The following is a 15,119-nucleotide window of genomic DNA, read 5'->3' on the forward strand; positions in this document are numbered from 1 at the left end:
CAACAGTGGTCCTCAGGAACAAAGAAATGAAAATGCAGAAGGCAAAGAAGTGCTGGAATTTGCCCAAAGCTTACATTTGAGCTCTTTCTCGATACTTTTACTTTTGACAGTAATGGAACTAAAACCAAAATGATAGTTTTTCATACCTTGTTATATAAAAGATATTTAGGAAATGGAAAAATTGAGCATATCTTGGTGTTATAGTTAGTTGATGCTACAGTGGTATCTGTAACAAAGAACCAATCATTTTCTTTTCTTTAAGAGAAAGTGTAGGCTATGTTGAACTTATGGAGACTACTCTGATTAATTTGCACAGTGAGGTGAAGGGAATGAATAATAAATTTTTCTACAGTCATCCTTTGTCTGAGCTCAAACTTGTTTCCACAGCCTCAAAAGAAGACCTTACCCACAGCAACGAAATAAGCATGTTCCACAGTTGTAATTCCCTTATCCTCACCTGGGTGAATCTGAAATTAAAGGGGCGATTAGGGGCAGTGTAGAGAATGAATTTTATCTCCTTTATTTTCAGGAAGGATGGATGTTCTAAAAGAAAAGCAGAAGTCTACTGTGACACCTTTAACATGATAAAGTGAGTTTACAGAATGCCTGAGAAAAATGTTCTTTTCTTTTAATTGTGATTTTGTGAATCTTAAAACTAATTCTAGCAACATCTACCAAAATGGCTCTGGCTCTGGTGTCTGACTGCTTGTGTTTTAATTGTGTCCTTTTCCATCCCTGTGACCTCAGGCAAGTTACTCTTGCAGAATCTCCATTTTATGAGGATAAAAATAGCACCTAACTCACAGTGTTGTTAAGAAAATTAAAAATAATGCCTGGCACAAAGGCAATATTAATGTTAGTGATTATTATATAAATGCAAATACATAACCAAAATTATTTTGTAAAAACATAAGATAATATCCATGATATTATGGATATTATGGAATATCCAGGATATTATGGATATTATGGATATTATGGAAAAATGCATATCTTTATTTCTAAGTGTTCTTCTAAATCAAATTACAAAGAAAGGTATGTAACATACACTTTCAATCTACATATTTGAGTAACACATCAAAATATTTAATCAACATGTGAATGCGTATAAACCAGGTTATCTAAAATAAGCAACCTATAGATTCAATGTAATCCCTATCAAAATACTAACAGTATTTTTTCTTTATCAAGATACCAATAGTATTTTTCACAGAACTACAGCAACAAATCCTAAAATTTGTATGGAACCACAAAAGACCCCGGATAACCAGAGCAATTCTGAAAAAGAAGAAGGAAACTGGAATTATCACAATCCCAGATTTCAAGATATACTACAAAGCCATACTAATCAAAATAGTATGGTACTGGCAAACAACAGATACAAAGATCAATGGGACAAGATAGACAATGCAGAAATAAACCCATACTTATATGGTCAGAAAGAAAACAAGAATACAATGGGGAAAAGACAATCTCTTCAATATATGGTGTTAGGAAAACTAGGTGACACATGCAAAAGAATGACACTGAACCACTATCTTATACCATAAACAAAAATAAATTCAAAATGGATTAGGGACCTAAATGTGAGACCTGAAACCATAAAACTCCTAGAAGAAAATATGGGCAGTAATCAGTCTTAGCAATATTTTTCTGGATCTTTCTCCACAACCAAGGGAAACAAAAGAAAAAATAAATAGGATCAAATCAAACTCAAAAGATTTTGCACAACAAAGGAAACGTTCAACAAAATGAAAAAGCAATCTACCAGACAGGAGAATATATTTGCAAATGACATGTCCAATTAGAGATTAATATCCAAAATATATAAAGAACTTACACAACTCAACACCAAATAAATAATCCAATAAAAAGTGAGCAGAGGGGATCTAGATAGACATTTCTCCAAAGACATACAGATGGCCAACAAACACATGAAAATATGCTCGACATTACTAATCATCAGGGAAATACCAACCAAAGTTACAATGAACTATTACCTCATAACAACCGGAATGGCTAGCATTTTAAAAAGACAAGATAGAAGTGTTGTGCACTGCTGAGAGGAATGTAAATTGGTGCAGCCGTTAGGGAAAACAGTAGAAGGATTCCTCAAAAAATTAAAAATAAAAATACCATATGACCCAGTAATTCCATTTCTGGGTATTTACCCAAAGAAAACAAAAACACTAATTCGAAAAGATACAGGTACCCCTATGTTTATTGCAACATTATGCACAATAGCCAAAATATGGAAACTACCTAAGCGCCCCATCAATAAATGAATGGATAAAGAAGATGCGGTATAGACACACACACACACACACACACACACACACACACACACACACAGACTGGAATATTACTTAGCCATAAAAAGGAATGAAATCTTACCATTTGCAACAACATAAATAGAGGGCATTATGCTAAGTGAAATAAGTCAGACAGAAAAAGACAAATTCCGTATTACTTCACTTATACACAGAATGTATAAAGCAAAACAAATGAACCAACAAACAAAAAAACAGAGACAGACTCATAAATACAGAGAACTCTCCTCCAGAGAGGAGGGTGGGGGGGATGGGCAAAACAGGTGAAAGAGATTAAGAGGTGCAAACTTCCAGTTATAAAATAAACAAGTTACAGAGATGAAAAGTACAGCATAGGGAATAATATAAATAACAGTGTAATAATGTTTTACGGTAACAACCGTTCACTACATTTACCATGGTGAGCACTGAGTAATGTATAGAATTACTGAATCATTATGTCACACACCTGAAATTAATATAACATTGTATATCAATTATATTTCAATAACATTAATTAGTTAAACCACCTAGCATCTCTTGATAGCTCAAGAGTTCAGTCATAATTGTTTCCACATATCTATGGATAATCATGGACTACGACACATTTTCTCATGGAATTGTTTTGATCAGATGACTGAATAAACATAGCACAAAACACTCACTCTTAATTTCAGGTCATTGGAGCATCTCAGCTTTGTTCTCAATTTCAGGACCCTTGTACGTTTTTAAATGGCTTAATATCACAGCATCGTCTTTTGGCAACAGATTTAAGCTTATTAGAATTACTTTTTTATGCCAGGAAAATAGGAGTTTCCAACTTTTTTCTAAGAATCTTTAAAAGAAGACATCATTGTAACATATTTCTATCCTAATACTTCTCAAGGGACATTCTTTGCACTACTTAAATCTTCCCCAATTCAAGGCTGTAAAAGATATTTCATTTTGACTACTAAGAGTCCTGAATCAATATATATTACAGGGAAAAACAGACATGAAATTTCTCAGCAATTTCTTCTCATCTTCTGTTCTCAATGTGTTTATAACAGTTTTAACTTGCTCTTGTATCATAAATTTAGTGCTGCTCTACTTAAGACTCTTTATGATTTAGGTAATGTCCCGCTCATAATTGTATTTATCAATCCCTTCCTGATTTTAAAGACACTCTCACAGGGGAAAAATGCAGAGTTTTATTCACAGAGCATTCCTTGTTGAGTCTGAGTTTATTAAAACATAAATAGTTTATGTTATTAAAGATGTTTAATTGGCATTTAACTGAAACCGTCAGAAGGGGAATTAAGCTGTATTAACACAAGTTTTCCCAAGAACTAAATATTTCAGAAGATTCAATACAATCAGAAGGAGCGTTCTCCAAGATTAATGGAAAAATCAAGAACAATTGGCTTTATTTTTATCTCTTGGGCAACCATAGACAAACTGTTTTCAACAAATGTGCCTTGTAATGTTAATGCTACCAGAGTTCATAAAGACGCTATTTATTATTTTGAGTTTATTGACCAACAACAATTCATTTAGCTCACTAGTTCCCAGGGGTCCTTTTATTTGTTGTTTAATTATTATGCTTCTTGTCAAATGAGGCAGGTATTAAAAGATAAAAGGTGTTTTGTAAAATTTCGTCATCTTTCATTTATATACTATCGATGACCTGGAGACTTTGACAATTATATTAATGAAAATTTCAGCACTGAAAGAAGGCAAAAAAGCATCAAAGTAAATAACTGAAAGAACTTATAATCCTATGCAAGCTAAGTCCCTACACTTAATATACTTGTTTCCCAATATAACTCAGACTGACATTTTTATGTTTTTAAAACACTGTTGTGCACATGTAAATGTAAAAGTCAACCTTGAGCTGAAAAACTGGCCAATATTAGCTAAAGAAAAATGTATCCAAATGGTAGAATCTTTAATTTTTTAATTATCATTTTCCTTTTGAGTTTAAAGCCATGAGTCATAGGTTTCAATGGGGTGGAAAGCAGTTTAGTAGTAGGGGATCTTTACTGTTCTAGTGAACACCAGCAAAGAATTAATAGCAGTCACAAATAATCGACTTTTTTGCCATGTATTTATCAGTCAATTTATTTTTGAGTTTTCACTGCCTTAAATATTTCCATGGGCATCTTGATAACTCATAAGAGTTTCAAGCCAAGAGAAAACCTGAAGTAGAGCCAGACTGCTGTCTATTCAATAAAATGATATTCAGGTTTTTTGAAGCCTGTGGAATATTGAGTGCATCCTACTTCTTTATTTTATATTGTGTTTTGAGTGTGTGTGTGTGTGTGTGTGTGTGTGTGTGTGTCCCAGGCTTCTTTATTTAAGAGCAAAGTGATGAGTGATGTGGGGATATACTACTTCTTTATTTCTGGATATTATGTTTCTAGATCTAAAAGCATGCAAATAAAAATCATAATCTAATATTCATCAGGATTACTTAAAAATGTCTGATATCTTAGACATTTGTAGTAGAGAGACAAAACATGCACATGACTGAATTATTGCCTTTATGGCAACAGAGGTGGGACTGTGTAATTTTGGGTAACTCCTGAATTGCAGTTGATACCCAATCTTATAAACAAACAAGAAATTTTGCTATTTCAGTAACTTAATAATATAAATACTCATTAGATAATACAAGATAAACGAATTGAGTAAATAATTCTCAACTGAAGTAGTGAATTTTGCGGTGCCTGGGTGGCTCAGTCGGTTAAGTGTCTGACTCTTGACTTCAGCTCAGGTCGTCATGATCTTGTGGTTTGTGAGTTCCAGCCCCAAATCTGATTCCAAACTGACAGTGCAGAGCCTGCTTGGGATTCTCTTTCTCTTTCTTTCTCTCTGCCCCTCCCCGGCTCTCTCTCTCTTAAGATAAATAAATAACCTTGAAAAAATTAAATAATAAAATAGTGAATTCAGGTTCTGTTAATTTCTTCACATAGAAAGTATTCCAAAGAGCAAATATTCCTGAATAATTTTCAATTTATTCATGAAAAGAAAAAGGGTAAAAAATAAAATATAATATTTAACAGCCATTACTTTAGGAGCATGTATATAACCTATACTTGGTATTTATATGGATATATTTACATTTGTATTTTATTTTATGGGTCTATTTATACAGATATATTTCATATCAAGGTACAGAAGTGGATCAGAAATTATCCAGATTTAATTATCATGACTCCCTGCCTTCCTGAGGCTTTATGGTACTCTTTTTTTTTTTTTAAAGCTTATTTATTTATTTATTTATTTATTTATTTTTAACGTTTACTTATTTTTGAGACAGAGAGAGACAGAGCATGAAAGGGGGCAGGGCAGAGAGAGAGGGAGACACAGAATGGGAGGCAGGCTCCAGGCTCTGAGCCATCAGCCCAGAGCCCAACGCGGGGCTCGAACTCACGGACCGTGAGATCGTGACCTGAGCTGAAGTCGGACGGTTAACCGACTGAGCCACCCAGGCGCCCCTTTATGGTACTCTTAAATGTCCCAAGAGTGGCAAATAGTTAAATGCAATTTCAAGCCATCCACTATGCCATGATAATCATAAGAAGTAAACTAAGTAGATGGAGTTCTTATTAAGTTCAAGCTTATCATGAAAAATTGGACTTTCAAAAAAACCGAATCTTAAAATAATGCATTTGTGCATTACTTTAAAAGTCTAGACATATCTAGACATGCTAGACATACTAACTTATATATATGCCAACAGTATTAAGATTTAAGGCAACATCCCTGACAGGCCACCAATCAAGGCCCTTTGGAAGGCTGTGTATATATGAGATCTCTTCCTTTTAATATAAAACACTATGCTTCCAATCAAAACACACACACAAAAAACTCAGAGGTGCTAGGGTGGCTCAGTCAGTTAAGCGTTTGACTCTTGATTTCAGCTCAGGTCATGATCTCATGGTTGGTGAGTTCAAGCTCCTTCTCGGCTCCTCACTGATAGTGTGGAGTCTGCTGGGGATTCTCTAAAGGCCTCTCTGTTACTTGTGCTCTCTCTCAAAAATAAATAAAATTTGAACACACACACTCAACAACTTTCTGGAAGAAAATATCTAACATCTATAGAGAAGAAGGTCTATTAGGGAAGAAAATACAATAATTAGGAGATTTGAGAATTAACTGGGAAGGGTAAATATAAACGTTGAATTCCCAGACAACATTGAATCTCTGTATAATGTATAATGTAGGAAAAGGTTGTAACTAGATGGAAAATATTTGACCATCAGCAGTGTACCAGGATATGAGTCTAAAGTTATTCATCCACAAATTAACCAAAATTTTTCTCCCATGATGCTTTTACCTTAATGCTATGATGAAGAAATTTTGTGTTCTACCTAGTCTCTATCATTATTTTTAAATTAACTAAGATTCACTGAAGCGTGTTTATAGTGTACCAAGGCTCTACTGGTTGGGGAGGTACAGTGGTTAAGAAGTATCAAAATTTATGTTAATTCAACATTTATTGAACAATAACAAATGGCAGTCTCTATGCTAATTGGGGGGGACTAATTATAGTACAAAAGAAGACCATATTTGTACCCTAAAGGAATTTATAAATGTTAACTCAATTAGAGTAATTCTTTGTGTATTTTAACAAGATGCACACTATAACCACACAATACATTTTACAAATTTAATTCATTTCATTTTCAAAACAGTTCTATGAAGTGTGTGTCATTCCCATTTTACAGATGATAAAATTCTGGATTAGGGAGATTAAGTAACTACCCCAATGTAGCATTCCTCAGAAAGTAGCAAGCAACTATGACTTAAAATCAGCTCTGTAGGACTTCAAAATATGTGAACTTTTATAAATTGTTTAGTTTTGTTCTGTCCCTTGCCCAAGTCCTTCATACAAAATGTTCTTGAAAGCAATGAGAGGAATTACTATACAAGCCTTCCTTAAAGAAGATGATATTATAAAAAAAAAAACAAAAACAAAAACTAAGCTTAAACATCATAAAAATTTAGGGCAATAAAGAGTCTCAGAGTTTAGTTAGCCCCCAAATTTTTTAACTGGTTGGGAGAACTGAGGTCCTGACAAAGTTTCAGAATTAATTACTGAGGAACCAAAGCTTGAAAACTCTGTTATTTTTTCCACATAAATGCTGTTCTCACTATACTGCACTGCCAATCAAATGTCCATACTTTTACATACATCAAAAAATATATGTTTAGACATGTTTCCTAATATTTTAACAAAAACTTCCCAGAGGTCACTGGAATCATGACAAACATTTTCCCTACTTAATTGTAACTAAAATTTTGTTGGTATTTTTCCTTACACAAAAAAGACAGAAGTTTTATGTACAAAATTAATTTCAGAACAATTATTACCAAAAATAATTGGTGATATTTTGTAATGGAAAAGAGGTCAGTTCATCAGAAGGCATAACACTCTTAAATAGGTCAGTATTAAAAACAGAAATTCAAAAACATGAAGTAAAAACTGATAGACCTGAAAAGAGAAATAGACAAATCCATAATTATAGTTGGAAAGTTCAACTTCTTCTGTAAGTAATTCAAAGAATAAGTAGACAGAAAATCAGTAGGGATATAGAAAACATAACAAACCATCAACTGACTGAATCTAACTGGCATTAATAAAACATTCATGCAATAAAAGCAGAATACAGATTCTTTTCTATGTAGGCTACATTCAGTGTCATAAAATGATTTTTAATAGTTTTTTAGAAAATCAGAAGCATATTATGTATGTTCTTTGACAACAAGAAACTGAATCAAAGATCTACAACAGAAAGATACATAAGACATACACAAATATCTTCAAATTATACAACATATTTCTGAGTAATTTGTGAGTAAAGAAAAAGTAAGAGGAGCAATTAGAAGACATTTTGAACTGACTACAAAACAAATTTTATCAAAATATGTGGAGCACTGCTAAACAGTGTTTCAAGGGAAATTTATAGCACAACTGGTTACATTAGGAAAAAGTTCTCAAATCAGTGATCTAAGTTTCCATGTTAAGAATTTCCAAAAAGAAGAGTAAATTAAACACAAGACAAGAATAAGATAATTTCATTTTAGAGCATAAACCAAGGAAATATTAAACAGAAAAACAATAAGAAAAAAAACACAACAAATCCAAAAGCTGATTATCTAAAGAGATCAATAAAAAGAAAAAAATGATTTCTACAGCAGTCAGAACATAAAGGAAGTAGATGTAAATTAATAATATCAGAAATGAAGAAAAAGACATTACTACAGATCCTACAGGCACAGTGAGGATAATAAGGTAATATTATAGATGACTTTATGTCAACAAATTTAACATTTTAGATTCACAACCTAATTACTAGGTGAAAAATAATCTTATTTTGAATCTACCTCATTTTTAAACAGAAACAATGTTAACATATTTAACTCAGTAATCATGTTTTATATCAATTCAAATATAAACAATATGTCCATTTTTCTCAACCTTAGAACCTTTTTGTAAAATGACATGTAACTGATGCTTTTTGTCAAACTATAGTATCAATTCCTGGCTATGTAAAATACTACAGGCTAAAGTCTCTACTGGATAAAGGCAGAACCATTTCAACAATGCTTTCCCTTTTATATTAACAAGCAAAACAAATTTGTCTATTGAATATATGTAGCCTTGACTTATCTTATGACCCTTATAGATTCCAAAGATTTTCTGAGAAAAAAATTACAATGACAATAATGCTATGAAATGTGAATCTGTTAAACCACCAGATTTTTTTAAACAAAAATTCAACTTAATCAAAAGGTATTTCATGAACTTTATATTTATTTGAAAAGCTATTTGGAATAAAATTAGAATGATAACAATTATAAAGTGTAATATCTAATAGGAACCATAGTTTTTTTTAACATGCAAGATTTAGTTTGTACAAATGTAACTAATTAATAACATCTGAAATACATTCTCCCACAGGACAGATGACCATCTGGTTGACCTTACACTAGATCAATAGGGAAGGCAAATGTGTAAATCAATGTTTCCCAAATGTTATCTCTGCATCATTCTACTACAAGAAGGGATAAAACTTGGATGTAAGAAGAGATCTCATTTCACACATTTTAAAATTGACTTTGTTAATTGGACTGTAAGGCAAGACTGAGAGGATTCTTCTAAAGTTCCATCCAGAAAGAGACTGGCAGAAGACCAAGTAATGGTGAAGGAAAATAATTCAAGACAAAAGAGTCAGGAGGCAAGGAAATTCTGAGAATATAAAGACACAGATGATATAATTTGATGTTATTTGAATTTCCTCAGAATCATTTTCCAACTCATAATATTTGGCTGAAAAATAGTGATAGAAATTTTGAAATAAATAAAAGTATACACTATATGTATTTTAATTAATATATGTTCATATATGTGTCACCCTTACAAAGTTCTATATTTTGATGTAAAGAGTAAACCACTTTGGAAGAAATTTAGTAACTTATTGTGATATACAGAAAAGTTGTAATAAAATGAGAAACTTTAAATAATAAGAAATTTGGAAAAGGTACACTGAAACAGGTGCACTGTCTAATCTATTAAGAAGAGGATGATGAGCTGATTACAATTTATACCTTTTAACACTTTTTTTTGTCCGAGGTATTTTTCCTATGATAATATGTCTAAAATATAGTTCACTTCAGGAGTTTTTTGTATTAATTTAGAAATTATGGAGTTTCATTATTTGTTCTCCCTGTTGATATATATCTTTAATACAAATAAAGTGATACTCTGTATCTCTGGTTATTTCCTAGCATGACTCTTCAGAAAAACAAAATATCAGGAATTGGTAGAAATCTCAGATCAAAAGCTTATCGCATCATGCTGTACTCTACATATGCTATAAATTAAGGTAAGTCTCATTCTGCAAGAATCTGTTTTGACTTTGAGAGCATTTAAAATATTAGACATGGAGTATTTTAAAAATCCCATCACAACTTCTAGTCACTTTATATATAGTAGTTACTGTCCTACTTAGTATTAGTTTGGTTTTAAAAGATTATACTAATTAATTTCTTCTGTAAAAGATAAACTGTAAAGTCTTTCAAATATGAACTTGATGGATTATCTCTGGTGATACACGTGCTTTTACAGTTTACAAATTTTGGGTTAAGTTTGGGTTAAAAAAAAAAGTTTGGTCAGTTTTGATGTATTAGAGAGAACAGGTTCAGATAACTAACCTGTGGGACCACTCCATCTTTCTACATATTGGGAGACATATAGAAAAGAGAAATTGCAATACACCCTAATGCCTTTATTTTTCATTTGATTAGATATTTCATAGTTCTCAACTTGGAAGAAAAGGTATAAGTAGACTACAAGATGTTACAGTAATCAAAAAAAAAAAAAAAGACACTTCAAAGGGTCTGTTTTCCCTTTCTTCATAACTTAACTGGACAGCCATGGGTTTTTAGTGGAATGACTGGCTTAGAAGCTAAAGAAGCAATTAGAAGGTCACACACTCTAAGTTCTAAATAAAGCTCTTTCAGTGCTTATCATAACCTTGGGGAAAGCCCTTAGTGACTTAAGAAGGAAAGAAAAAAAATAAGATATCCATGTGACTGATAAGTGTCAGTCATACTGCTGTTTGAAATTCAAGATAATAGAGTGTTTCAAAGACACTGCTATAGAAAGTTCTGAGAGTTTACTGTTTCTCAAGTAAAATAAAATATGCTCAATGACACCAATGTTTATGAAGAACTTAAGTTGAAAGAAGTAATAAAAATATAAATAACCCTTATTGGCGAGATGATCTTCCTGATCTATTTCTTATCCCATACGTCCAACTAGTATGGGTTATGTGACTGACCAAAATCATCCATCTGTATCTGTAAGTTGTTTGAACTATATACATCAAAGCTCATGGATACATTTGGCAAACCATTTCCTCAGAGGATCTTACACCTTTTACATTTGTGCAAATTTGAAATCACGCCAATTTTCCCAAACTTCTGAAGAAAACATTTGTACACAACAGCAGTCAAAAACATATTTCCAACTATTCTTTTAGATCCTTTTCAATTAATTAGGAGATTTTGCCAACCTCAGGAATGCCTTTTGGAAATGGAAAAAAAAAAACACCATTAGAACAACATATGGAGAAACAAGTTTGGAGGCCAAGACCAAAACTTATGAAGAAAAATTTTAAGTAATTAAACTTGCATAGACTTCTCTGCTGATTAGCATTAGCACATTGAGGGTGTTTCTCAAACACCAGGTGACTATTAAGAAGAAACTTCAAAAAGGGTAGAATATACTTCAAGCATTTTCATAAACACATGTAGTAGAGAGCTTTTGCCTATGAACACATAATTTAAAATAGCCATGTCCTCCAAAAAGCAGTCCAGTAAATATTTTTAAAATTAATCAACATTCAATAATATTTTACTGTGTTTTATTATTAATGTTTGAATCTGGATGTGAAATTTTTAAAAAGACTTCAAATAACATTTTTCCAGAGTATTTATCTTACCATCAAATGTTAAATAAACTCTTGCTTGGGGCTGAGACGATCCTTTTACACTGATAGAACAAACAAATACTCCAACCAACACGAAAATTGCCTGGACTGCCATTTCTTCAGATTTGCAAATTAATATCCAAGAGAAAATACCTTTAAAAGAGAGGTAACAAGTTTGTTATATTTCATTTCACATTTTAGGAGCATACACGTACGTGTGTGTGTTTGTGTGTGTGTGTGTGTGTGTGCGCGCGTGCACACACACACACACACACACACACATATAACTAGTGATCTAGACAGAGCACCTTATTCATAAAAGATATATCTGAACTTTTACAGTCATGCAAACAGTAGGAGGTGCTCTGACTTTGTTGCTTCGATGTGAAAAGTTGGATTTAATTCATTTATGTCTGGAAGTCTTTGCAAAAAGAGAAACTGTTTCTTTTTCCAGGAAATAATGCTAATCTTAAAGCAGAACAAAGCAGCTAGGAAAAAGGTATTGATTCCCAAAGGAAACTCCATATTTAAACTTGATCTAATAATCACATAACATTGAAAAGACTTGAGAATGGTACCAGTGGGTATTAGATGAAAACTTGTCTTTCTACCATAAATATTGTAGTAGCAAGAAAAAGTCACATGAAAAATCATGTATACCCACTTGCTTCCACCCTCATTAGCTCTTTTGGAGTAATATCTCTGAAATGATGTTTCTACACATAAATCTATGTGTGCTCAATCCCTGACCACTGAAATCACTCAAATTAGTTATCTGCCAATTTATACAGATGACCATGCAGCTGTTAAATGATGCAGATGAGGTAACCATGGACTAGTGCCAAGTTCAAACCAATGACTTAGTGGTGAGCAATCCACTGAACCATGTATCCCTCAATGCATATTTAAAATAAATCAACCAGAAAGCAAGCTGTCAAAATTCCAAAAGATAAATCAGAGACAGAAGCATTACCTTTTGAAACTGTAGCTATAAAATTGATACATGCTATTAACTAATGTCTGAATACTAAGGAAGATCTGGTAATGGGTAACTAGAGATCTATCTACAGCAGCTCTAGTGGCCACAATATGCAAAACAAACTCAGGACCATGAAAGAAATCCTGTCATTTTGAGTCTAATATAATTATACAATAAAATGACAGAGTTTAATCTAGAAATGTCTTACAGGTTACAACAATGCTAATCTTCAGTATTATATGGTTATTTACATTAAAATCTTAACACTATTTTATTTAAGAAAGAAATGCCACTAAAAATTGAAAAGACTACTTCACTAATACAGAAGAAAAAAAGTATTATATTAATTAAACAATTAAACTGAACACGCCATGTTGAACAACTGAAACATTTTAAACAGTGGATTTCCTAGGTGGTACACATGTCATAAGACTTAGAAACGAAACTGTCTGCCTCTTTTGCCACACAGATGGGAGGAAACCTTAGAGATGTTTGTACTGGTAATTTTCAAATGAAACAGTTTCTTCCTGCTTCCACAACCTCTTCACCTTGTCATACCTAAATTAACTTACAAGAAAACTGATTTTATAGGATAACTTTCCCTTAATGATTTGCTCCCTGGTTTTGTTGACTTTATAATTAAACCAAAAAAAAAAAAAAGCTATAAATATGCCTAACCTTCCTCACTTCATTAAGCAGGCAGATAATTACACATTTTTACGTATTGCTATTATCAGTGTCTTATCTGACATGTCTCACCAAAAGCGACATGTGCTAAAAAGTGAGAAGAATAATAGTGGAGATGAAATGACAGGTCAAATGAAATAAGTATACAGAGCAATGTGATTTCAAGTCTACCTAGCGATGAGAAGTGACTGAAAGCCAAGTGTCTTACATGTGCCCGCCCCCCTCCCCCCATATAACTTCCCTTTAACTCACTTAGACATGCTGTTTGTTGTTTTCACTTCTGATGGAACACTAACAACATGTAAGAAAAGGAATCTTTTATGTCCTCTCGAGCAGTTCTACATCAGAAGGCACGGAAATACTCCACTTTAAACTCTCCGCAGGTGTCATATCTAAAGAAAACTCAAGCAGGGCTCTCAGCAAGGGAAACACTTCCCTGACAAACTGCATGTGCTCTTCAGAATATGTCCAGACTCAAGCACACCGATGTGTAAAAAGTCGATACGCAGAACCAAAAGTTAGGCTTGGTATTTTGCTAAATGTGTAATGCTGACAATAAGGAACCCAGCTTACCGAGATGGGAAGAGATCAGCACGGAAAAGTCATCAATTTGCTACCGGTGTGGCTCCGCGAGTGCCTCTCTAGTCTTTTTCCCAGAAGACCTTAATTTCTAGAGCGTCCCAGCGGTGAAATTCTTTCTTCCCGGTCGTCTGAGTTTCTTTGTAAAGGAATCCTCAGCGTAGCAGTGCCGCGGCACCGGGAGCTCGACTCCGCGTCGCTCAATCAAGCACCTCGGAGTGAATGGAAAGTGGCCGGGCACCGGGGGCGAGCGCTCGGGTGTCCGATTACAGCGACGCGGCGCGCGGCTCGGGCTGCCCGGGCGCGCCGCCCAGCCGGCTAGCCTCACCCGCCCAGCACACCCGCCGCATCTCCGCCGCCGCGAGGCCCCACCCAGAGCGCGCCCGCGAGAGGGTGGCAGGGAGCCGCGAGGGCGGTCGGCGGGCGAGCGGCCGGCAGGGCGGGGCGGGGCCCAGCCCGGGACCCGCTGCCGGGAGACGCAGGAATGCGTCGCTGCAGGCTAGAGGTCCAGCTGCCCGAGTCCGCTCCTCTCGCGGTCCGCGGCGGAGTGAGCAACTCACAGGGTGCGCTCTAAAGCTTTGGTTTGTTACCGGCAGCTCTTGGAAGGCATACAGGATTTGCTTAGCCATAAATATCAAAGTGCAAAGCAGCTTTCTTGCCAGAAAAGGATCACTGCATCCTTTTAAGGCAAAGAGATGCGTTTTTAAAAGGGCACGGGTGTTATCCTTTTCCTGCTGAAGATTTTCTAAAACCGGTAGAGATAAACCAACTATCTCGTCGCAGTTTATCCTTTTAATGGGTATTGTTTCCCATTGCGTTTCCTTAATATCCCTAAGGCAGTAATTCTGTTGACCTCTCCACATTGACTCCTGTCCAGTACTCTTCCCTCCTGGATAGACGTTCCCTCAAAACATAATTACAAGAAATTCCTTAACAATTTTGTGGAAGAAGGCTGTTCTGAACCATGCCAAGAGAATAGTTTACAAACTCAAAGGTATATTTCCAGCACTACTTTCAGGAAAACTGGTTACAGTCTGGAACTGGCTTTAATGTTTAAGTGAAAATTATTTCTACGGACCACAA

The 15,119-nt window shown here is 34.3% G+C and overlaps 1 protein-coding gene across 1 annotated transcript in view; it reads right to left on the minus strand.

Annotated features, from left to right (window-relative positions):
* The window catches only part of SEMA3C (semaphorin 3C), a 175,999-nt gene extending 161,680 nt beyond the window's left edge, over positions 1–14,319 (minus strand). The window contains exons 1-2 of the mRNA XM_049641352.1: positions 14,031–14,319; positions 11,804–11,944 (exon numbers count right to left, since the gene is read on the minus strand). Of these exons, the coding sequence (XP_049497309.1) occupies positions 11,804–11,906 (103 nt within the window). The 5' untranslated portion in view covers positions 11,907–11,944; positions 14,031–14,319. The remainder of the gene's footprint in view (positions 1–11,803; positions 11,945–14,030) is intronic.
* Positions 14,320–15,119: the final 800 nt, after the last annotated feature.

The sequence above is a fragment of the Panthera uncia genome, chromosome A2 (genome assembly GCF_023721935.1).
Source record: "Panthera uncia isolate 11264 chromosome A2, Puncia_PCG_1.0, whole genome shotgun sequence".
Classification (NCBI taxonomy): Eukaryota; Metazoa; Chordata; class Mammalia; order Carnivora; family Felidae; genus Panthera; species Panthera uncia.